This window comes from Muntiacus reevesi, chromosome 2 (assembly GCF_963930625.1).
Source record: "Muntiacus reevesi chromosome 2, mMunRee1.1, whole genome shotgun sequence".
In the NCBI taxonomy this organism is placed as follows: Eukaryota; Metazoa; Chordata; class Mammalia; order Artiodactyla; family Cervidae; genus Muntiacus; species Muntiacus reevesi.
Window position 1 is genome coordinate 71,887,362 of NC_089250.1, and position 24,561 is coordinate 71,911,922.

The window sequence follows — 24,561 nt, forward strand, 5'->3', positions numbered from 1 at the left end:
CTGTCCATCTTGGGTGGCCCTACATGGTATGGCTCATAGATTCATTGAGTTACAAAAGCCCCTTTGCCACAAAAAGGCAGTGATCCAAGAAGAGCAGTCATACTATATGCTATTTAATTTTAATAATTATTACTTTGTAACTGTGTAATGAAAATGATTTGATACTAATGAAGAGAGTTTGGCTTCAGTAACTCACTGTGTTTTGTGATCTTAGGCAAGTCATTTCACCTCCCTGAAACATAGATTCTTTTTTAGTAAAAAGGGAAAGATGATATCTGCATTAAGAAATTCCCAGATTTGGGTCTTCGAGAACCATTGTGATTTTGTTGCTAATGTATTTGAACACCTCAGACTAAAAAAAAATTTCTAGAAGCACAGAATTTTATTTTCCTCTGTTCCTGACTGCTCTTTAAATGTGCTGTCAACTGTAGTAAAGATAGGAGGAAATAAAATTGACTGTAGTAGATTCATCTTCTAGAATTTCACCCTCAGGAAACTGACTCAGTGTTAGAGTGGAGTCATCGTCCCAATTCCGATTAAGTTTCCTTGTTCCTCAGAGGTAAGCAAAAGCCCTCTTGCTTCACTGATTGATCTCACCCATGTCCAGCCCCTTTTCCACTCCTTCTTGTCTATTTGACTCTCTGGACAATGTAGTTAAGTGTTAATTATAATAATTACTCATCATTATTATTTCAAAGGACTTTAATTCTGCAGGGAGAAGAATATATATCTAGGGCCTTTAATGATTCAGAACAGCCCCAGGATATAAGCAACACGATATCATGTTATAAGTGCAGAAGAAGGTAATTTCCAGCCCCAGGTCACATTGTTAGGAAAAGGCAGAACTGAGACTTAAACTGAGTTCCTCTGTTCCAAAAACCACTAATGTTGAGTTCCAAGTTGTAGTGGATGTATATGGGTGGTAGGTAATCTTCCAAGTTCCCTGAGATCCACTCTAGTCCCTGAGGTCCACTCTGTCAGGTAGCTCTGTTGGTGAAACCAGGTGAGGGGCAGTGGGTGGTCATGCTCTAGAGATGTGTTTATGTCTCTACTTCTCTTCTGCCCACTCCCTTTACTCTATTGCTACCCAGAATATCAGCGTTTGTGCTACAGATGGTGCTGCTCTTCCCCAGCTCAACATCTCTTTGAACCAGTGCCAGAAAAGAGCTTGTGTGTTTCAGTAGAGATGCTGCAACAATGGTTGCAGGAAGCTTACCTGTGTCATACCTGTCTTCTGAAGTGGGTGGAGCTAATGTGAGAGGGGGAGCGTTGACAGGTAGATATGAAGTCTCCTCATGAGCGTGTAAAGGAGGACCCGGGCTAACACACTGCTGATCACCTAAGAGTCCTTTAGTCTGATCTCACCCACTCACAGACCATCCCTCATGTGCCATGCATGTCTCTGGTGCCAGAATGCCCCTTCAGTGACCATACTGGACAGAATTCCACACACAGAGTCACATTCTGTGCTGTCACGAGGCCACAGACAGAGTCAAGTTTGAGAATTGTACTTCCTGGGCATTTCACTCAAGCGAACAGAAGTAGGACAGAGGATCCTGGCGGGCTACAGTCCATGGGGTCTCAAAGAGTCAGACCAGATGAGTTACTGAGCAGACACACACGGACAGACAGAAGCAGGACAATGGAAGGTGGGAAGATTGCATGTACATGACTGACCTCAAATCCTCCATTTCCTCACTCCCCTCCTTCTGGCCTGTTCTTACACATCTGCTGGGTTGTAAACAGATCTGTCAACACCTGTCTTTCCATAGACGCCTTTCTGCAAGGTCACAAATGTGAGCAGACTCTGCCTTTCTGCAGTCCTGCTCCTGGGCACCCTGGTGGCCAGCATTCTGGGTTGTAAAACCAACAACTGGCTCCAGAGTAAGTCCCAGCTCACCTCTCCTCTACAGACTGGAGAGAAAGGAGGTGAGTGCATGAAAAGAGTGGGAAGAGGGATGTGGTGGATGCTGCCAGCCCTCTTTGGATTTCTCCTCGGAAGTGAGCAATTGAACTCCAGAGACATTACTTCGCTCTCAAAAAGTATCACTATGTGTCTGCTTTTAATAAATATATCCCACCTCATCTTACAAAATCATGAACTTCTTCTCTGAGACTGTCTATTCCTGGTATCTTTCTTGTCCATAACCACCCCCCCCCTTAGAATAGTAAAAAGATCCATATTTAATCTTCATCCTAGTTCGTGCCCCTTGACTCCAGAAACTCTTGGAATTTATTGTCTTTCTATAAGTAATGAAAATCTGTGATGGATCAGATATTAGATAGTATCTGTGTGTATCTGGACTCCAGAATATGCCATCAGATGATTAGAGGGTTAGTACCTCTGGGGAGAAGAGAGAACTGATATTGAATTCCATCAACAATGGCCAAAGATTCAATCAAATTGACTACTTCAAACCCTCAATTAAATACCATGTACACTGGATTCAGTGAGCTTTAGAAGGTTGATAACATCAAGGGTTTGTAAAGGGGGGATGTCCTTAGATGGGGTGGATGTTGGACACTTCCTAGTCTCTCTTTGCCTTATGCTTCTTCTCCCATTCACTGTCTCAGTGTTTTAACCTTTATAATAACTGGGGACCATAAGTAAAAGTTCCCCGTTCTGTGAATGGTTTTGATAACATGTTCAACTTGGAAATTGGGTCAAAGAATCTCTGAATTGACAGTTAGTTGGTCACACGTGTAAGTGACCCCAGGATTTGTGATCAACACTTGAAGTGTGGGCCATCCTCAGGGATGGAGCCCTCACCCTGTGGTTTCTGGGTAACCTTTGGGGATTTAGTGTCAGATGAGTTGACTCCTGGATGTCCAGTGGGTCTGGAGGAACTGGTTGCTGTTGGCAGACACCCCACATGTTTGGTGTCAGGGATAAAACACCGACTCACTCTTTTCCTCCATTTGCGTTTGGGATGAGGCTCAAGGACAGGGGACTATAATACGTTGAACAGAGCACTCAGAACCCCTCAGCAGTTCTCTGCATTTTCAGAATTCCTGGCAGAATCAGGGACATGATTAAATGGGTTGTAACAGAATGTGTCTTGTTCTCATCCTACCACCTGTATGCTGTGTGTCCTGGGATATTCCCACCTACAGCTTTTTCAAGAGAGCTAGGGCACCATGTTTCTGGAGATTTCTGAAAGGATTACCAGTCATGAGTACAAAGAATTTACACCTTTGTGGTCAGAGGTGTCCATTTTCTACCAAAGCATTTTAGTGTGAAAGACTTGTCAACCTACCTATGTTTTTTCTTGACATATTAAAAAAAAAGTGTCAGATAATGATCATTTCTCTGTGATGAAATTAATCAGAGTTGAGTGACAGCTGAGGGTCTTCTCCTCAGAGGCAACTGCAGGCAGCAAGAAATGCAGTACTTTGTTGAGTTTCCTCGTGGGGCCTAGACACATTTTTCCAGGCTTGTATGATCTTAGTTAAGACTCAATGCCCTTCACCTTGCTATCACCTATCACCTATCAGACTATATTTTATTTTCCTATGATTCACATGACAGTTACCCTCATAATTATAGAGTTAAGCCTCATCATCATAGAGACTAATAGGAATTTTACTCTATCCACTCTCTTCAATGACAGTGTACTTGGCATGAGTATGAAGTAGGAGAATCATTTACTTGTGAAATATTTATCAAAATATATCTTTTTGATTCTGAGAGCATAGTTGTTTGAGTAGGGAAATGACTGTAAACAAAATATAGTAGAATAATATACACATAGTAAAGGAGGGAAACACACAATAAAGTTGGGGAAAATCCTATGCCAGTTATGAGGAGTGCTCTGAAGAAAGAGAGTGATGGGGATAAAGGAGACTGGCAAGGGTCAGGGGAATGCTCTGTGAGAAGGAGGTTTTGGACAGAGCCTTCCAAAAAAGTGCCTGAGTAACCAGCATCCAGGACCAGAGTGGTTGAGGGGCAGGGGAGTGGAAGGCATGAGACAGAGGCTCTGGTGACAAGTCATGAAGAGGTTTGTAGAATTGTAAGAATCAGAATTTGACTCTCAGAAAGCTAGGGGGTCGCTGAGGGACTGGTCACAGGAACCATGGAATATGCTTCACTTTGAAACAGGGTCCTTGTGGCTGTCATGTGAAGAGTGGCCTTTAGGGGGTGAAGGGCAGAGACAGAGGCCCCTGGGGGGACTGGTGCCTTGTCCAGGTGAGCTGTGATGAAGTGTGTATCCATATTGTTGCATGGATTGATCTCAGTTTATTAGAATAATGTGAATATCTTGCTCTGTTGAGACTTCTGTAGAGGCTTCATCACAAATAAGGATTCATTAACTCTTTAGCCATTTGTGATGTATTCACCCTTCTAACCCTTGCCACTCCTTGAGGTTTGGGGGCAAGGGAAAAGCCGAAGGTGGGAATTAAAACCTATATCTATGGCTGATTCTTGTTGATGTTTGACAGAAACCAGCAAAATTCTGTAAAGCAATTATCACACAGTGAAAAAATATATAGAGTAAAAAACTCAAAAAAACTCGACCACCAAATCCCATGTTAGTTACCCAGGCAACCCACCTCCTTTCTAAGGTTAGGTTGAGGCTTTGCTGGTCACCTTCCTCACATTATAAAAGACACCCTTGATGCTGCCATTTCTTAGGAAATCCAATCATTTTAGGAGCTCAGTTCCAGGAATGGTTAGAAGACCAAGCTAATACTTCTTATATAAGTCAGGGTATCAGTATTCCCTCAATATTTCTTTATTCCAGTGCCCATGATGTAAACAAAGTGAACACAGTGGGGGGTTTTCTTCCACACCATTCTCCATTAAATCATGATGGCTTCTCACTGTGTTTTCTATACTGGAAACTTTCAACTATACACATGTACAGATCATAGTATTATAAACTGGTGGACCATTGTCCAGCTCCAGTCATGATCAACATATGGAGAATATTCTTAATGTGTATCTTTTATTCTTGTCCTATTTGGAGCTAATCATTGACGACATGCCAATTCATGCATAAATGTTCAGTAATGATATGTAATTATTCACAATATTACTCTGTGGGTCTGAAGCCTAACAACATTAATAATAATATCCTACAGAGCAGGATATGAAAAGGCCTTTTCATATTCACACCCCTGCACCCCTACCACTCTCTATTGCAAACAAGCTGGTATTTACTGTTGTTCACCTTTTACTTCCAACTGTGCTGCCCATTTTTCTATTTTACCAATATCCTCCCATTGCTATAGCCCTGCAGGCTGAGGTCTGCCTGGTGCCTTCACACATGGGTCCCTGCAAAACCAAAACAATCAGACACTTCTACAACTCAAGTACAGGTTCTGGGAGACCATTGTATATGGTAGTTAAAATGTTAAGAACATAGATTTCTTCAGAGGCTGGCCTGTGTTAAGACCCCTGCTGGTGGTATCCTATCCTGAGTAAGACAGCCAGAAGGGCAGGGGAGAGGGGAAGGGCTGGGGAAAGAGGTGGAGTTCAGGAGGGTACACACTCCTTAAAACCACCCACAGTGACTATTTTCCTGAGAAGTGACTGCAGTGTTCTTTGAAATCATGGGCTGAGCATGTCCTTCAGGAGCCAGTTGGCAAAAGTTCAGCCCTAGAGGCACCATCCTGATAATCCGAGCTTACCTTCATGCTCCCCTTTCTAGATGAGAAGAGTAAGTTAGCACCCCACAGAGCAGGTCAGGAGTGCTGCTGAGTCCCCCACTTTGGCTTCAAAAATTCACTTCCTTCTGGTGGTCACTGTGATCCTGAGAGCACTGTGGTTGCTCATTTCTAGGCAGGACTAGGTCCTGTCCAGGTACACAGTGTCCAGGTCTGGGGCTTCAGAGATTCAGTCAGCAAGTTCCTCTCCTTCTGCAGAGGCCACAGGGACTGCGTTCCCTGAGAATCTGAAGTCCAAGGAGGATCCAGTCAGGGCTGAGCTCTGGCTGCTTGTGATAATATTCAGCCCTTCCCTCTTGCTTCTCAACACTACCTTTCTCAGCAGAAATCTGCCTCTTTCCGCTCCCATTCGACTATTTGCTTTACTAATCTCTCATCCAGTTGGCTCTAAGCACCCTGAGAGCAAGTCTTCTGTTTATCCCCAGAATATTGCACACACAGCTCCAGGCACAAAGTATACAGTCCATAAATATTGAAGTTAGTATGGAAACAATGTAGGAGAAAAGTTCCTCAAGACTGGAGTGAAAGTAGAGCCGGGGATGTGAAATCCTGATTCTTGCTGTAATCTTCTTCATCACTGCATCCTCACCTTCTTCCTCCACCCCACCAGTACTTCAAGAGCCTTGGGAACATGGCCACCTGGATCCTGCCAGAGAGGCTGGAACCACCTCTTATTCTTGTGAATATGATGTGACACTCATGAAGTCATGTCCAAAATCTTTGATGCATCATCTATGTTAATATCAACCCAGATTTGCCTGGGTGGTGTTTGTATGTTTGTGTATTAGTGAAATTGAAATATCTGGGAACACTTGAAAAACAGGCAAGTGTCTTCCTCCTGCTTTTCAGCTGTTTGTGTTCCAGAAAGTCACTTTTCTGTAGTTGTAGTTCTATATCTTCATCTGTAAGAAAGTAATAATGATAATTAATTGATAAGATTGTTAAAGAACAGCAAGCTATCTTTTTTTTTCCATTTATTTTTATTAGTTGGAGGCTAATTTCTTTACAATTTTGTAGTGGTTTTTGCCATACATTGATGTGAATCAGCAAGCTATCTTTTATCACCACTTACCTGTGAGCCCACCTCACAGGTCCCAATTTTAAATGCCCTCCAGGAGAAGCATGTAATGTGAATTGAAGTATTTGGAGTTGGAGTTGAGGCAGGCAGACCATAAGAAATGGTGGGGATGACTGAAACTGGAGAGAATACTCCCCTCCTGAGAAGAGAGCCACTCTTCTTAGCTTGGTCCATGGTTTCAAAGTGTGGTCCCTTGAGCAGCAACCTCATTGCCATGGAAACCTTGTTGATGCAGTTACCCAGGTCCCACCCTGTGCTGCCGAACCAAAACTCTGGGGATGAAGATCTCAAATCTGTGTTTGGCCAAATGGCTAAGGGATTCTGATGCTCAATCATGTTTGAGACTCATGGTTCTTGTTAAATTGCAGGACTGTAATTGCAGAACAATTTGGTTTACTTGTCCTGCCTTGATTTTTGAATATGAAATCTCCTACTGTGAAATCTTATCAATGCCTAAAACTGTAAAATGAACTCTGTGAGCTAACAATACAGATATTCTGGCCATATGTGCAAGCTCTGGTTATGTTCCCTTTTAATCTTGAAAATAATCTGAAAAAACATACTACAGGTTTCAAAAAGTCAGGTGCTTTTTTATCATGTAGCAAGAAAGTAATTACCCATTACTCGGATTTGAACATACTTCTACGACGGCACAGCAACTCAAATATCTAAACATCTTCTGTCTGCCCCGGGTGCATTCCATAATTTAGATGCGGCCTTAGATACCATGGAACCGAAGATTCTCATTATTCAGATGGAGATACTGAGGAACAGAAGCAGAGGTATGACCTGGAGTCCCAGAGGGTTGGCATCACTTATCTTTATCTACTATACAACGACTGTTTGTTCCTGTCCTGCAATTTCTTTAAAGAGGCCTGCAGGGGTCAAGGAGGTTTCCAATTAGAGACTGCGCTTCCATGAGCAGGGAGGGAGGAGTTGGTGGGGAGAAATGACCCATCAGAAGGCTGTAGAACCAGGGGCCTCTAATTTGGACCAGGGTAAAGAGGACCAAGAGAGGAGGACATTGGGAGAGAAAGATGAGTGAGGAGAGGGGAGAAAAGAGCAGTTTCTGTTAGGGAGAGTCTCAGCTACTCCATGATATCAGATGCAGAGGTTGAGGCAGGAAGAGGGGCAGGGACAGAGCGCTTCCTGAATGGGAATCATTGTTTTACCATCTGCAGGTTGTGTGTCCTGAGCAAGTGGCGTTATCTCTCTGAGACTCTGCTTTCTGCTTGACACTGTGGTATGAGAATCCCGGATGTTGTAGGATCGACATGAAGCTAAATGAAATCATGCATGTGGAATGTCTCAGGAGAGAGGGACTCTCCACTCACAGTGGCTTCTTTTGTGAGTCACCCACTCCCGATGCCCTTCTGTCCTAAGAGAGCTTGGTACTGTGAGCTCAAACCCTGTTCAGTGGTGCTGTATGGTTGTAGCTACAAGTAAAAAATCTAGAGTGAGTGAAGGCTTGGTGGGTGTGACGTGTGTGCATATAATTTCCAGCTTGCAATTCAACAGGGTGCATGTGCACAGACTAAGTCAGATTGCTGGGTCCAAATCCTCTCCCTCCAAGCTATGACCTAAGCAAATTACTTTATTTCTTATTATTTCAGGGACCTCTTGTGTTACATAGGGATATATCAATGGTTTCTCTCCCTTTCTTTAAAGATTTTTTAGAATTAGATGAATCATATGTTTCATGTGTCCAGGATAATGCCTGCGACAATGAAGAATTTACATGTTACCTGGAGTAATTACTCATTACTGTTATTAATGCTACTACAAAGAATTTGACTTCTAGGGAGAAGGAATATATGCCTGCTGTATCCATTGCTTCTGTGGCAACCACGTGATGTGGGCAGCATGGATCTCACGTGGCACCTGAGGACACGCAGTTTGAGGGTTTTAAATTCTCTGGACCACAGTTAGGAAAATGCACAGCTGGTTCCCAAACCAAGGAACTATGCTCCATCTCCAGTGAGGGAGAGAGCGGGAAGAAGGGGTGGCTATGGAGGTCTTCCGAGGTCCCCTGATGTCCACTCATGGAGAAAGCTCTGTTATTGAAACCAGATGAGGGATGACTGTGGGTCATGCTGTGGTTACAGGTTCAGCTCCCTGATTCCCCTCGGCCCCTCCCCTTACTCCCTTTTTGATGCCTAAAGAGGGTTAGAGCCCAGGGCGACATCACCTTCTCCAGCTAAGTCCCTGCCTGGACCAATGCCTGGTAAAGTGCAAGTATCCATCCATGAGAGAAGCTGTGGCAATGGTTGTAGGAAGGTAACCTGTGTCACACGTGTCATCTGAGGTAGGTGATGTGGGCCAGGACATTGAGGTCCAGCTGAGATGTCATCTGCAGGAGGCTGAAATGGAGGACCTTGGCTAACACACTGCTATTTACTTATCTGTCCTCTGGTCTACTCACATCCACTTACTATAATCCATCATGTGCCAGGCACTGCTCTAGGTGCAGGGATGCTCCCTGAGTGTCAATATTGGACAAACTCCATCTGTCTGAAAACAATCTGTGTTTACATGAGACCCAAAGGCATCATCAAGTTTGAGAAGTGCTCTTACTGGACATTTGACCCCTGAAAACAGAAGCAGGAGGCATGGTTAGGAAGGGAGATTACACAGTAAACAGGACTGACCCAGCTCCTCCCCTTGCCCACTCCCCTCCTCGTCACCTGATCCCACCCTGCAGTCAGGATATTAAAGCTCAGTCCATCCCCAGCATCCTCAGGAGTCCTCCTGCAAGGCCATGAAGATAAGCTGGCTCTGCCTCTCTGCAGCCCTTCTCTTCCTCCTGGTTATCCTGGTGAGCAGTACCCTGGTGTATACACACCATACCCAGGATCAAGATAGGCCCAGCCTTACCTCTCCTCTACAGCTTCTGGGAAAACGATAGAAGTCCAAGGAAGGGAGAGTTGCAGGTGTGAAGTGGATGTTGCCAACTCTCTCTGGATTTCTCCTGTCACGCCGCACAGGATTTTTGTTTGTTTCTTTGGCTTTGGCAGTATTGGGCTTCCTCCCTATGCAAGGGTATTCTCTAGTTCTGGGATCTTCTCTCTGGTTGCAGTGTGTGGAATCTTTTTGGGGTGGCTTCTGTTGCTGCAGAGCAGGAACTCTAGGCATCTGGGTTGTGGTTGCAGTTCACCTTCTTGGTTGCGGCAAGGCATGTGGAATCTTCCCAACCAGGGAGAGAACCCATGTCCCCTGCATTAGCTGTGGATTCTTTTCTACTGGACTACCAGGGAAGTCTTAAGTGGCAAAATTTAACTCCACTGACATCATGACTCTCATGAGGATATTTACTAAAATTATATATATATATATGTCTCATAACTGTACCTGATCCAGGACTCCATTTCTGAGATTCTCTATTCCTGTTCCCTCCCATTTCCCTGAAACTCATTGTAGTGTAGTAATAAAAGTAAGTACAGTGAAAGTCTCTAAGTCCTGTCCAACTCTTTGGAACCCCATGAACTGTATAGTCCATGGAATTCTCCAGGTAAGGATATTGGAGTGGTAGCCTTTCCCTTCTCCAGGGGATCTTCCCAACCTAAGGATCAAACCCAGGTCTCCCACATTGCAGGTGGATTCTTTACCAGCTGAGCCAGCAGGAAAGCCCTGTGTAGTAATAAAAAGCTTCAGATTTGAAAGGTCTCTTAGTTAATGGCCCAGGTCTCTAAAACACTTGGGAGTTTCCTGCCTTTAGATGGTAATAGATGAGTCACAAAAGGTGACTCAAGGTAGCCTCAAGGTATGGTTGGAGCCCCAGAAATCATAAGCACCCATTTAATGTTTACAGGTTTCAACAACTGTCATTCCAGCACCTCTGAGGAGAAGGGAGGGAACTGAAAGTGAGATCAGTCACCAATTGCTGATAATCCAACGAATATGCCTATTTAGTGAAACTTACAAAGAAAGACAAAAACTGGGCTCAGAGAGCTTGTTGGTTGGTGAATACAGGAAGCTGATGTGAGGGTGCTGGGCCCACTATGGCACAAAGGCTGGGCACACCTCCCTCCCCGTTTGCTCTGCACATCTCTTCCGTTTTTCTGCCTCAAGTTGTATTTTGCATGTTAATCTGGTAATAGTAAGCAATGGTTTTCTGAAGGTCAGCCACTGGTTCTAGTGAATTGTTGAATTTGAAGATGGGGTCATGGACCCCAAAATAGGGTAAGCCCCCCATTTTAGTTATTTGGTCACAAGCATGATTGACTCAGGACCTCATGGCTGGCATGTGAACTGAGGACAGTCTTGAGCCCTCAACCTGCAGAATCTGCAGTAGCTCCATCGATTCCCATCGGAAATAAAAGGACTTGTTGGACACCCAGTGGGTGTTTGGGAAATCAGTTGCTCTTGGTCAAGACACCACATGTTTGGTGTGAGGGATAAACCCAGAGCACTCTCCCCTGTGATTTGGGGCTCAGGTGATGCTCCAAAAAGGGGGAATAATGAAAGTACACATTGCAACCAGAAACTGTTCTCAGTTGTCTGTATTTTAGAGTTCCTAGGAGAATCGGGGAGTGTATCAAATGGGTTGTATGATGCTAGTATCTTCCCCTGACCCTGCCACCCACCTGCCATGTCCTGGGGCAAGTCATCTGCAATTTTCTTGTCAGAACAGGGGATACATGTTACATGGGTTTTTGAACAGATTGCCAGTCATATGTACAAGGAGGTGAGTCACATTTCAAGTTGAATTTTGTACATTTTCCACCAAGATGTGTTAATTAAAAAAATTTCTTTAACTACTTACTTTGGGCAAGAAAGAATATTTATGTGTCAAATAATGAGCATTTCTCTATCATGAAAAATAATCAGAAAGACCTGGGATGAATGTGCTGCAGAGAAAGGAAAAAACACAGTCCTGTGTAGGGTGACTCCTGCGACCAAAGTTGAGACAATATTAGCAAAGTCTCCAGGCCCTTTCCCACGTCCCCTGTTGACAATTATTTATTATCCATATTTATACCCTCCCTTGTCCACTGCTGACTACCATTTTATTTGCGTATTTGATCCTTAGCTTGGTTCATGTCCCAGGCTTCCTGAAACTGTTGGAATTTACTGTCTTTCATAGGTGTGGAGACAAGTCATAGAAGGGGACCTGAGAAGCGTTCAGTAATGGATGTGATTAAAAATATCATCGACGGTGTTATTATAGGTTTGAATCTTCTGCATCTGTGGGGAGAGGAGAGGGCACTGAGATAGAGAACAGGCACCACTGGCCAATGATTCCATCAAAATGCCTGTTTAGTGAAACCTCCAGAAGAATCCACAAATGTGGGTATTCAGAGAGCTTCTGGGCTGTTAAAACAGGGAGGGTGGGGATGTGAGGGCCTTGTGTTCTCCCCACACCTCCATTTCCACTTTCCCCTGCACATCTCCCTCCCTTCACTGTGCCAAGATTTATCCTTTATAATAATGTGAGATCCCTCTGTGAGTGGTCTTCCTGAGTTTGGTCATCAGATTTATTGAATGGAGTAATGGAACTTCCCAGTCTTAGACATTTTGTCAAATCTGGAGTGACTCGGGCCAACATGCCTGGCATCTGAGCTGAGGACAATTCTGCGCCCTCCACTTGCACAATCTATACTAACTCCCTGGATTCCCTGTCAGAATTAAACCACCCTGTTGGACACCCATTGGGTGTTTGGGGGAATTGGATACTGTTGCTAGAGACACCACATATTTGGTGTCGGGAAAACCCGACTCACTCTCCCTGTGCTTTGGGGGTTCAGATGAGTCATGGGACAGGGGAGCGATGAAAGTGGGACTCTGCACCCAGGAACTCTTACCAGCTATCAGTATTTTCAGAGTTCCTGGCAGAATAGGATAGTACGTCAAGTGAGTTACGACAAGGAAGTATCTTGTTCGGACCCTGTCACCCTCATGCCATTAGTTCTCTGGCAAGTCATCTGTAGTCCTCATCTGAACAGCAGACAAGTGGTACATGAGTTCTTTGAACATACTATCAGTAAATTATAAATAGCTTATTCACATTTCATGCCCAAGTATGATCATTTTCCACCATGATATGTTCTTGAAAGATTTCTCTACCTATTTGCTTGGGGCCAGAAAGAACATTTATTGGTCAAATAATGATTATCCCTCTATTTAAAAATTAATCATACAGACCTGGACCACTGAGAAGTGGAGCTGCTTCACCCAGAAGTGGAGCTGGGTTCACATAAGGAACCCAGTCCTTATGTGGTTGGCTTGTGGGACCAAGGCTGGTACAATATTAGCAAATTCTCCAGGCTTTTCCCTTTGTCCACTTTTGGCTATTGTTTTATTATCCATATTTGAAATTTGTCCTGGTTCATTGTTCAACATTCCTGAAAATTTTGAAATCTTTGTCTTTTATAGGTACTAAGATTGTCAGAAAGGAATCCAGTATAACACAAGGATTGGCTGAAACCGTACTTAAAGACCTAAAAGGTTTGAACTTTCTGTACCTATGGGGAGAGAGGAGGCCGCTGAGACTGAGATCAGTCACCACTGGCTGATGAGTCAATATAGATGTTTATTGAGTGAAACCTCAACAAAAATCCATAAATATTGGCTCAGAGAGCTTTTGAGGTGGGAAAAACTGGTGGTGAGGTGAGGGTGCTGGGCTCACCAGAGCATGGAGGCTTTGCTCACATCTATTCCGCTTTTGTCCTAAATGTCTCCTTCATTTAGCTATTTCTCATTTTATCCTGTACATTGATGTGAGGAAAGTGAGTAAGAGTTTTCCTGAGTTTGGTTGCTGGTTCAATTGAGTTTGAGCGTGGAGTTGAGGTCATGGGAAGTTCGACTTTCAGTCACTTGGTCAGAAGCATGGTAACTGGAGACCACATGGCTGACATCTGAAGTCAGGACAGTCTTGATACCTCAACCTGTGGTTTCAGCACTAACTCCACAGATATGGTATCAGAAATCAATTGACAGTTGGGTGTTGGGGATTGGATGGTGTTGTGGAGAAAACATGAATTTGAGGTCAGGTAAAAATCCAACTCACACTCTGATGTGAGAGCTTAGGTGTGGCTTGGGGAGAGGTGAGTATTAAAAGCAGAACACTGTACCCAGAAAGTCTTACCAGTTATCTGTTTTTTGGAGTTCCTGTCGGAATCAATAATGTATCAAATGAGTTATGACATGGCAGTATCTTGTCCTGACCAGGCCACCCACATGCTTTTATCCTGGGGCAAGTCATTTGATGTTTCCTCATCTGAACAGGGGAAACATGCTACATGAGTTCTTCAAATAGATGATGAGTTATGACTAGGAAGAGTGTGTTCACATGTCACGACCAGATTTGTCGATTTTGCACCACAATGTGTTAATCTGAAGAAAAATTCTCTACCTAGTTGCTGTGGCCAAGTAAAACTATTTCCTTATCAAATAATATTTATTCCTGTATTATTAAAAGTAATGAAAAGATGTCAAGCCATGGAGGAGGGCAACGGCAGGGAAAGCAAGAAACACAGCCCTTGTATGGTAGGCTGTCAGGCCAAGGCTGATACAGTATTATGATGTCTCCAGGCTCTTTCCCTTGTCTTTTGACTGCTATTTTCTTATTCATGTTTGATCATTTTCTTGTTTCATGAAGCAGGCCTCCTGAAACTCTTGAAGTTTACTCTCTTTCATAGGTCAGGTGATGATTTCCAGAGCACAACTCGATAACCATACAGTAGAGGAACTCCCAACGCTCATTTCTCAATACTCAACACTCAATGAGGACAATAAAGGTATATAGTTTCTGCACCTCAGGGAAGAGGGAAGGGCACTGAGATCCAAATCAATCACCAATGACCAATGATTCAATCAATAAGGCTATTTCTTGAAACCTCAACAGTACAGAAATATTTGGGTTCAGAGAGATTTCTGGGTGGTGAATGATTGTGCTCACTAGGGAATGGAGGCTCCACACACCTCTATTCCCCGTTTGCCCTACACGTCTCCTCCATTTCACTGTTTGTCAATTTTTTATGCATATTCATCATTGGAAATGAGAACAGTAAGTATGTTGCTTTCCTCAGTTTGGTCATCAGTAGCTTTCAGTTATTGAACATGGAGGTGAAGTCGTGGACCTCCCCATTTTAGCCATTTGGTCACAAGCCACAGTAAGTGAGGACCACATGACTGGCACTAAAGTGAAGAGTTTTGAGCGCTCAACCTGTGGGATCTGTGCTAACTGCATGGATTTCATATCAGACGTCAATTGACTGGGGACGCCCAGTGGGTGTCTGGGGAATTGATTGATGTTGGTAGACACCACATGTTTGTGTTAGGATAATCCCAGGCTCACTCCGTCCTGTGATTTGGGAGCTTAGTTTACCTTGGGTACAAGGTAGTAATGAAAGAAGGACACTGGCTCCAGAAACACTTGCAAGTAAACTGTATTTTCTGAATTCCTGGTAGAATCAGGTATTGTATCAGATGCGTTGTGACATCATAGCAACTTGTCCTGACTCTCTGTGCTCTGTCCATGAGCTCTGTTTCCTGGGGAAGGTTATCTGCAGTTTCCTCATCTGAAGAGGGGGAAAATGTTCCATGCATTCTTTGTACAGAGTACCAGTCATGAATATAAAGAATTTACGCCCTGCCGCCTTAGTGTCTACACCATTTGGGAGTTCATCTCCCTGACAGTGGACTGAAACTGTGACTACTTCAACAGAAGGTGATTTTTAACCACTGGATGGCCTCAGAAGTCTTACAGAAGTTTTAAGGCTATTCAAAGGCATTATACCAATCTTTCTTAAAAAACATCATGAGGAAATATACATTTGCACGTGATTACTATATCGTGTCACCCCTAGCAATATCTGTAATTCTGTCCCAGAAAGGAGGTCTTCAAATGGTCTTTCCAAGTTGACCATCCTCCACAATCCTAACATTCTCTATTGCAAACTGGCGGTTCTCGTTGCTGTCCTTGTATGGAGCTGTGATGACCATCCTCATAACTGAGGCATTGCCCCTCTCCTTCTAGCAGCTTCTAAGCCTACCTTCTGCCTGGAACCTAAATTAACAGGTGGCTGCAACGCCATGATGACCAGGTATGTCTACAACGCCCAACCAGACTCTGTGAGCAGTTTATGTATGGTGGCTGCAAAGGTAATGAAAACAACTTTGAAAAGTTAGAGGACTGCATGAAGACCTGCTCTCATGAAGCAAGGTCCCCATGGTAAGACAGGGCGCAAGGCACCAGAGGAGGGGAAGGGCTGGGGAAAGAGGTGGGGCTCAGGGGGCCACACACCATTCACCTTGCACAGTGTCCTCCTCCTCGCTGCTGCCAGGAGGGGAGGCTGCAGTGTCCTGTGAAACCCACACTGAGCGAGTTCTCCAGGGAGAGAATGGCAGAAGGTCAACCCCCATGCCTCTTTGTGATCATCTGAGCCTGATCACATGCTCCTCTTTCTCAGATGGAACACTGATCAGCCACCCTCCAGGGTGAAAGTGAAAGTGAAGTTGCTCAGTTGTGTCCAACTCTTTGCGACCCTATGGACTGTAGCCTACCAGGCTTCTCCGTCCACGGGATTTTCCAGGCAAGAGTACCGGAGTGGGTTGCCTTTTCCTTCTCCAGGGGATCTTCCTGACCCAGGGATCAAACCCAGGTCTCCCGCATTGCAGGCTTTACCCTCTGAGCCACTAGGGAAGCCTCCAGGATAGGTCAACAAGACTCCTGAGAACCACATCTAGGCTTGGAAAGCTCACTTCTTTCTTGTTGTGGCCGTTCGAGTCATAGGGACAACAGTTTGATAGTATTTTGTAAACATAGGATCTGTCAAGATGACAGGTATCCTGGTCTGGGGAGGCAATGATGACACTCAACAAGTTCCTTTCTTTTTGCAGAGGACATGCGAAGAGTAGTTTCCAGAACTCTGAAGTCTGAGGAGGACTCTTTCAGGTCTGGACTGTAGCTGCATCTGAACCTCTTCAGTCTCCTCCAAGTCCTCTCTGCTACCGTCTTCAGCAGAGCCTGCCTGTTTCCTTTTCTTTTTTGGTCAACCTGTCTCATTCTGTCTCATCCAGTTGACTCTCAGCACCATGACAGCTTGTCTGCCCTTTACCCCTACCACTTCACACAGCTCCTGAAAACAATGAGACAGTTCATAATTATTTGAGGATGGAAGGAAGGAATGTAAGAGCACATTCCTCATGATCAGATTAACTACAAGGTCGCGGTGTTAACACAGGGGTTTTGTTTCACCCCCATCTTCACAGCATCCTCAGCTTTATCACCCTTCCCAACACCTCTACTCTCCTTGTGGGTGCCCATGGTGGAATTTCCAGGATCCAGTTCTCAGCATCAGTAATGGGAGAATAGTTTGTTTTAAGAAAGCTCCTTAGCTGCACAATGATGTTGCAATATTTATTTCTGTAGCTTCAAACGCTATAGGTTATATTTCAATAAATATTTATTCAAAATTAAACTGACTGGAGTGGAGTCTGTTGTTTGTAATTACAAACCTTAACCAATAGAGTCCATGGAATTGGTGGTCCCTCTCTGTTCTTCAGACAGTGGGTCCCTCCCCTTTCCCTTTCTGCAGACTGTGTCCTATCAGGCATAGGAAGCAAACCCGTTATATCATCAATGACTTCTTAATAGCAACACAAATTACACAGAATCCTGGGAGGTACACATGTCGAGACGACAATTTTTCTTCCTTCCTCCTAATTTCACTCAAACACAGGGGCAGGTTGCCTCTCGAATCTCAGAAGGAGAATGGGTAGGAGACTCAATTGTCTACTTTTATCATAAATCTGATTCCCTGAAGTCACATACGGGGAGGGAGCTTCTTACTTCAGTTAAAAAAGTACCGCGACCATTTAGTATCCCTGTCTCTGTGTTAGCATTTTGCCTACATGTTTCTATTAATCATGCTAAGAATCATTCAGGGGAAGAAATGGAATCATAGAGATGGCACTTAGTTGCTTTATTCATTACCTAACATGGCAGGTCCTCGCTCTCCCAAGCAGAGGGACTTTGATGATGCTTTCCTGCTACACATCTGAGAAGATTTAGAATGGAGGAAACTTTGGAAATGGACAGTATCTGTTTAACCACAGATTAGTAAAGTTTGGCATGGAGACCACAACAAGTAGTAGTATTTGAATAAATGAGAACAGACAGGGTGTTCGTGCTGTTTTTCATATCTTTCTAATCTTGGGCAAATTCTCAACATCTCTGAGCTTTGCTTTCTTTAGTATAAAATAAAGACAAGGCTTGTAATTGTTAATATTTTCAGCCAGAGCCCATTTAAATACTCCACTTTGCCTCCTTGCTTTTCTTTTCCTTTGGGATAATTTTGTTTGCTGCTCTCTGTACAATATTATTGGCCTCCGTCCATAGGTCTTCAGGCGCACTGTTTACAAGTCCTAATCCCTTAAATCTGTTTGCTATCTCTATTGCATATTTATAGTGCATTTGATTTAAGTCATATCTCATTTGCCTAGTAGTTTCCCTGCTTTCTTTAGTTTAAGCCTTATATTTGCTATGAGAACCTGATGATCTGAGCCAGAGTAGCTCCTGGTATTGTTTTTGCTGACTGTACACAGCTTCTCTATCTCTGGCTACAAAGAATTCAACCAAAATAATTTTGGTATTGGCCATTTGGTGAGGTCCATGTGTGAAGTTGTATTGTGGATAAAGTGTATTTGCTATGACCAGGGCATTCTTGGCAGAATTCAGTGTATCTTTGCCTTGCTTTGTATTGTTTTCCAATGCCAAACTTGCCTGTTACTCCAGGTATCTCTTGATTTCTTACTTTTGCATTCCAATCCTCAGTGATGAATAGAACACACTTTTTTTTTTTTTTTTTTTGGTGTTAGTTATAGGAGGTCTTCTAGGTTTTCTCTCTTTTTTTTTTTTTTGGATATACTGACTTTTTATTTTTATTTTTTAAATTTTATTTATTTTCTAGGTTTTCAAAGAAATGATCAACACCAGCTTCTTCAGCATCAGTAGTAGGGGAACAAGCTTGAATTACTGTGATGTTGACTGGCATGCCTTGGAGATGAGCTGAGTACATGCTGTAATTTTTGAGGTTGCACCCAAGTACTGCAATTTAGATGGTTTTGTTGATTATGAGGGTTACTCCATTTTTTCTATAGGTTCCTTACCTACCGTAGTAGATAAAATGGTCATCTGAATTAAATTCGCCATTCCTGCCCATTTCAGTTCACTGATTCCTAAGATGTTGATGTCTATTGTTACCAATCCTGCTTGACCATGTCCAATTTACCTCGAATCATGGACTTAACATTCTAGGTTCCTATGCAGTACTGTTCTTTGCAACATCTTATTTAACTTGCATCACCAGACACATCCACAACTAAGCATCATTTTGAATTCGGTCCAACCTCTTCATTCTTCTGAGGCTATTAGTAGTTCTCCTCTGCTCTTCCCTAGTAGCATATTGGACAGCTTCTGACCTGGGGGACTCATCTTTCAGAGTCATATCTTTTTGTCCTTTATTACAGTTCATGAGGTCCTCATAGCAAATATACTGGGGTGGTATGCCATTTCCTTCTCTAGTGGATCACATTTTGTCAGAACTCTCCACTATGACCCGTCCATCTTGGGTGGCCCTACATGGCATGGCTCATAGATTCATTGAGTTACACAAGCCCCATTGCCACAAAAAGGCAGTGATCTATGAAGAGGAGTCATACTATAAATATATGTTATTATATTTTTAATCATCGTTAGTTGATAACAGTGTACTGAAATGACTTGATATTAATAAAAAGAGTTTGGCTTCAGCAACTCGCTGTGCTTTGTGGCCTTGGGGAAGTCATTTTATCTCCTTGAGACACAGTTTCTTTTTTAGTAAGAAGAGAAAGGTAATATCTACATTAAGAAATGCCCAGATTCGGGTACTTTGAGAACTACGATGATTTCAGTGCTAAAGTGCTTTGAACACCACAGGCTAAGGCAAATTGTCTAGAAGCAGAGAGTTTTATTTTCCTCTGTTCCTGACTACTCTTAAATGAGATGTCAACTGGAGTAAAGGAAGGAAGAAATAACCTTGACTTTATTAGTGTCATCTTCTAGAATTTCACCCTCGGAAAACTGCCCCAGTGCCAGAGTGGAGTCACCGTCCAATTTCTAATAGGTCTCCTTCCTCAGAGGTAGCCAAAAGCCCTCTTGCTTCAGTGATTGATCTCACCTTGGTCTGGCCATCTTCCTACTCCTCCTTGTGTTTATTCGACTCTCTCGACAACATAGTTAAGTGTTCAGTTCAGTTCAGTTGCTCAGTCATCTCTTACTTTTTGTGACCCCATGGACTGCAGCACACCAGGCCTCCCTGTCCATCCCAACTCCCAGAGCTTATTCAAACTCATGTACATTGAGTCGGTGATGCCATCCAACCATCTCATTCTCTGTTGACCCACTCTCCTCCACCTTCAATCTTTCCTAGCATTAGGGTCTAATCTAAGGAATCAGTTCTTCACATCAGGTGTCCAAAGTATTGGAGTTTCAGCTTTAGCATCAGTCCTCCAATGAATATTCAGGACTGATTTCCTTTATGATGACTGGTTGGATCTCCTTGCAGCCCAAGGGACTCTCAAGATTCCTCTACAACACCACAGTTCAAAGCATCAAAATTTGGTGCCATACTTCTTTACAGTCCAACTCTCACATCCATACATGACTACTGGAAAAACCATAGCTTTCACTAGACAGACCTTTGTTGGTAAAGCAATGTCTGTGCTTTTTATTATGCTATCTAGGTTGGTCATAGCTTTTCTTCCAAGGAGCAAGCGCCTTTTAACTTCACAATTGCAGTCACCACCTGCAGTGATTTTGGAGCCCCCCCAAATAAAGTCTCTCATCATTTCCATTGCTTCCCCATCTATTTTCCATGAAGTGATGGGACTGGTGCCATGATCTTAGCTTGCTGAATGTTGACTTTTAAGCCAACTTTTTCACTCTCCTCTTTCACTTTCATCCAGAGACCCTTTAGACTTCTTTGCTTTCTGCCATAAGGGTGGTGTCATCTGCATATCTGAGGTTATTGATATTTCTCCCAGCAATCTTGATTCCAGGTTGTGTTTCATAGAGCCTGGCATTTTTGCATGATGTGTTTTGCATATAAGTTAGATAAACTGGGTGACAATATACAGCCTTATGTTTTCCTTTCCTGATTTGGAACCAGTCTGTTGTTCCACATCCAGTTCTAACTGTTGCTTCTTGACCTGCATACAGATTTCTCAGGAGGCAAGTAAGTTGTTCTGGTACTCCCATCACTTGAAGAATTTTCCATAGTTTGTTGTGATCCATATAGTCAAAGGCTTTGGCATAGTCAGTAAAGAAGAAGTAGATGTTTTTCTGGAGCTCTCTTGCTTTTTTCATAATCCAATGGATGCTGGCCATTTGATCTCTGGTTCCTCTGCCTTTTCTAAATCCAACTTGAACATCTGCAAGTTCACGGTTCACGTACTGTTGAAGCCTGGCTTGCAGAATTTTGAGCCTTACTTTGCTAGCATGTGAGATGAGTGCAATTATGTGGTAGTTTGAACATTCTTTGGCATTGCCTTTCTTTGGGATTAGGAATGAAAATTGACCTTTTCCAGTCCTGTGGCCACTGCTGAGTTTTCCAAATTTTTGGCATATTGAGTGCAGCACTTTCACAGCATCTTCTTTTAGGGTATGAAATAGCTCAACTGGAGTTTCATCCTGTCTAATAGCTTTGTTTGTAGTGATACTTCCTAAAGCCCACTTGACTTAGCATTCCAGGATGTCTGCTCTAGGTGAGTGATCACAGCATTGTGGTTATCTGTGCCATGAAGATCTTTTTTGTACAGTTCTTCTATATATTCTTGACACCTTTTCCTAATATCTTCTTCTTCTATTAGGTCCATACCATTTCTTTCCTTTACTGTGCCCATCTTTGCATAAAAGGTTCCCTTGGTATTCTAATTTTCTTGAAGAGATCTCTAGTCTTTCACATTCTATTGCTTCCCTCTATTTCTTTGCATTGATCACTGAGGAAGGCTTTCTTATCTCTCCTTGTTATTCTTTGGAACTTTGCATTGACACGGGTATATCCTTCCTTTTTTCCTTTGCCGTTCACTTCTCTTTTTTTCTAAGCTATCTGTAAGGCCTCCTCAGACAACCATTTTGCCGTTTTGCATTTCTTTTTCTTGGGGATGATCTGGATCACTGCCTCCTGTACAATAGTTCTTCAGGCACTCTGTTTACCAGATCTAATCCCTTGAATCTATTTGTCATTCCACTGTATAATCATAAGGACTTTAATTTAGACCATACCTAAATGGTCTAGTGCTTTCCCCTACTTTCTCCAATTTAAGTCTGAATTTGGCAATAAGGAGTCCATGATCTGAGTAACAGTCAGCTCCCAGTCTTGTTTTTGCTCACTGGATAGAGTTTATCAATCTTCATCTGCAAATGATATAATCAATCTGATTTCACCATCTGGTGATGTCCATGTGTAGAGTCTCCTCTCATGTTATTGGAAGAAGGTGTTTGCTATGACCACCATAAAGCCATAACTTATTGAAGTATTAGTTATCATAATTACTTATCATAATTATTTCAAAGGATTTTGACTTTGCAGGGAGAAGAATATATGTCTGTGGCCTCTAATGATTCAGAGCAACCCCAGGATATGAGCAACACAATATCATGTTATAAGTGAAGAAGAGTGTAATTTCCAGTTCCAGAGCACATAGTTAGGAAATGGCAGAACTGAGACTCAAACTGAGTTCCTCTGTTTCAAAAACCACTAGAGGAGAGTCCAGAGTTGAAGAGGGGGTATATTGGTGGTAGGTAATCTTGCAAAATCCCTGAGATCCACTCTAGTCCCTGAGGTCCACTCTGGCAGGTAGCTCTCATGTGGGTGAAACCAGGTGAGGGACAGTGTGTGGTTATGCTCTGGAGATGTGTTTATGTCTCTGCTTCCCTCCTGCCCACTCCCTTTACTTTATTTCTTCCTAGAATATCAGGGTTTGTGCCCCAGATGGGGCTGCTCTTCCCCAGCTCAACATCTCTTTGGACCAGGGCCAGGTAAACAGCTTGTGTGTTCCAGTAGAGATGCTGCCACAATGGTTGCAGGAAGCTTACCTGTGTCATACCTGTCTTCTGATGTAGGTGAAGCTAATGTGAGAGGGGGAGCGTTGACAGGTAGATATGAAGCCTCCTCATGAGGGTGTAAAGGAGGACCTGGGCTAACACACTGCTGGTCACCTAGCAGCCCTTTGATCTGCTGTCATCCACTCACGGACCATCCATCATGGGCTGCGCAGTGCTCGAGCTGTTGGAATGCCTTTTCAGTGACCATACTGCACAAAATTCCACACATAGAATCACATTCTGTTTTCTCATGAGACCACAGAATAGAGTCAAGTTTAGAATCATACTTCCTGGGCATCCTTGCCAAAGCAGACAGAAGCAGGACAGAGGAGCCTGGTGGTCTACAGTCCATGGGGTCTCAAAGAGTCAGATCAGACTGAGTGACTGAGCAGACACACACGCACAGGCAGAAGCAGGACAATGGAAGGTGATGAGATTACACACTGCACATGGCTGACCCCAAATCCTCCATCTCCACACTCCCCTCTTCACGTTTATTCTTACCCATCAGCTGGGGTGTAAACAGATCTGTCAGCATCCTTCTCTCCATAACTGCCATTCTTAAAGGCCAAAACCATGACCACACTCTGGCTTTGTGCAGCCCTGCTCGTCCTCCTGGAGACCCTTCTGGCTGGCATTCTGGGGGGTGAAGTCAGCAATCGGGTCTGGGGTATGTCCCAGCTCACCTCTCCTCTACAGACTGGAGGGAAAGGAGGGGAGTGCACGGAAGGGGAGGAAGAGGGGTGTGATGGATGCTGCCAGCCCTCTGAGGATTTCTTCTGGGAAGTGAGCTGTTGAACTCCAGGGACATTTCTTGACTCTCAAAAAGTATCATTATGTGTTCTGCTTTTAATAAAAATATCCCACCTCATTTTACAAAATCATGAGCTTCATCTCTGAGACTGTCTATTCCTGATTTCTTCCTTTTCCCTAAACTCCACTTTGGAATAGTAAAAAAATCCATTTTGATCCTTGTCCTGGTTCATGCCCCAGGATGCTGGAAACTCTTGGAATTTATTGTCTTACTTTAAGCCCTGAAATCTCTGAAGGAAAAGATCTTAGATAGTATCTGTATTCAGCTGGACTCTAGAAATGCCATCAGTCATGTAGAGGGTTAGAATTATCAGTACCCCTGCGGAGAAGAGAACAGATTCTGAGTTCTGCCAATAATGGCCAAAGATTCAATCAAACTGAACACACCAAACCATCAATTAAAACCCAAGAACACTGGATTCAGAAAGCTTCAGAGGGTTGATAACATCAAGGGTTTGTAAGGGAGGAGTGTCTGGAGATGGTGTAGATGCTCAGCAATTCCTACTCCCTCTTTTCCTTATGCTTCTCCTCTCTCTAACTGTCTCAGAGTTTTATAGTTTATAAGAACTGGGGACCATAAGTAAAGGGTCCCCAGTTCTGTGAGTGGTCCTGAATACTTGTTCAACATGGGAATTTGGTCAAGGATTCTCTGAATTGACAGCCAGTTGGTCACACGTGTAAGCGATCCTAGGACTTGTGATCAAAACTTGAAGGGTGGTCTGAGCTCAAGAATGGAGCCCTCAACCTATAGGTTCTGGATCACCTCTGCAGATTTAGTGTCAGAAGTGAATTGACTCCTGGATGCCCAGTGGGTGTGGAGGAACTGGTTGCTGTTGGCAAAGACCCACATATTTCGTGTCAGGGACAACACCCAGACTTACTCTTTTCCTCCGTTTCTGTCTGGGTTGAGGCTCAG

At 43.5% G+C, this 24,561-nt stretch overlaps 1 protein-coding gene across 1 annotated transcript in view; it reads left to right on the forward strand.

Annotated features, from left to right (window-relative positions):
* Nucleotides 1-1,197: 1,197 nt before the first annotated feature.
* LOC136157195 (trophoblast Kunitz domain protein 1-like) overlaps nt 1,198-24,561 on the forward strand; it is a 40,168-nt gene continuing 16,804 nt past the window's right edge. The window contains exons 1-5 of the mRNA XM_065919190.1: nt 1,198-1,254; nt 1,773-1,929; nt 11,829-11,912; nt 13,118-13,189; nt 14,383-14,481. Of these exons, the coding sequence (XP_065775262.1) occupies nt 1,198-1,254; nt 1,773-1,929; nt 11,829-11,912; nt 13,118-13,189; nt 14,383-14,481 (469 nt within the window). The remainder of the gene's footprint in view (nt 1,255-1,772; nt 1,930-11,828; nt 11,913-13,117; nt 13,190-14,382; nt 14,482-24,561) is intronic.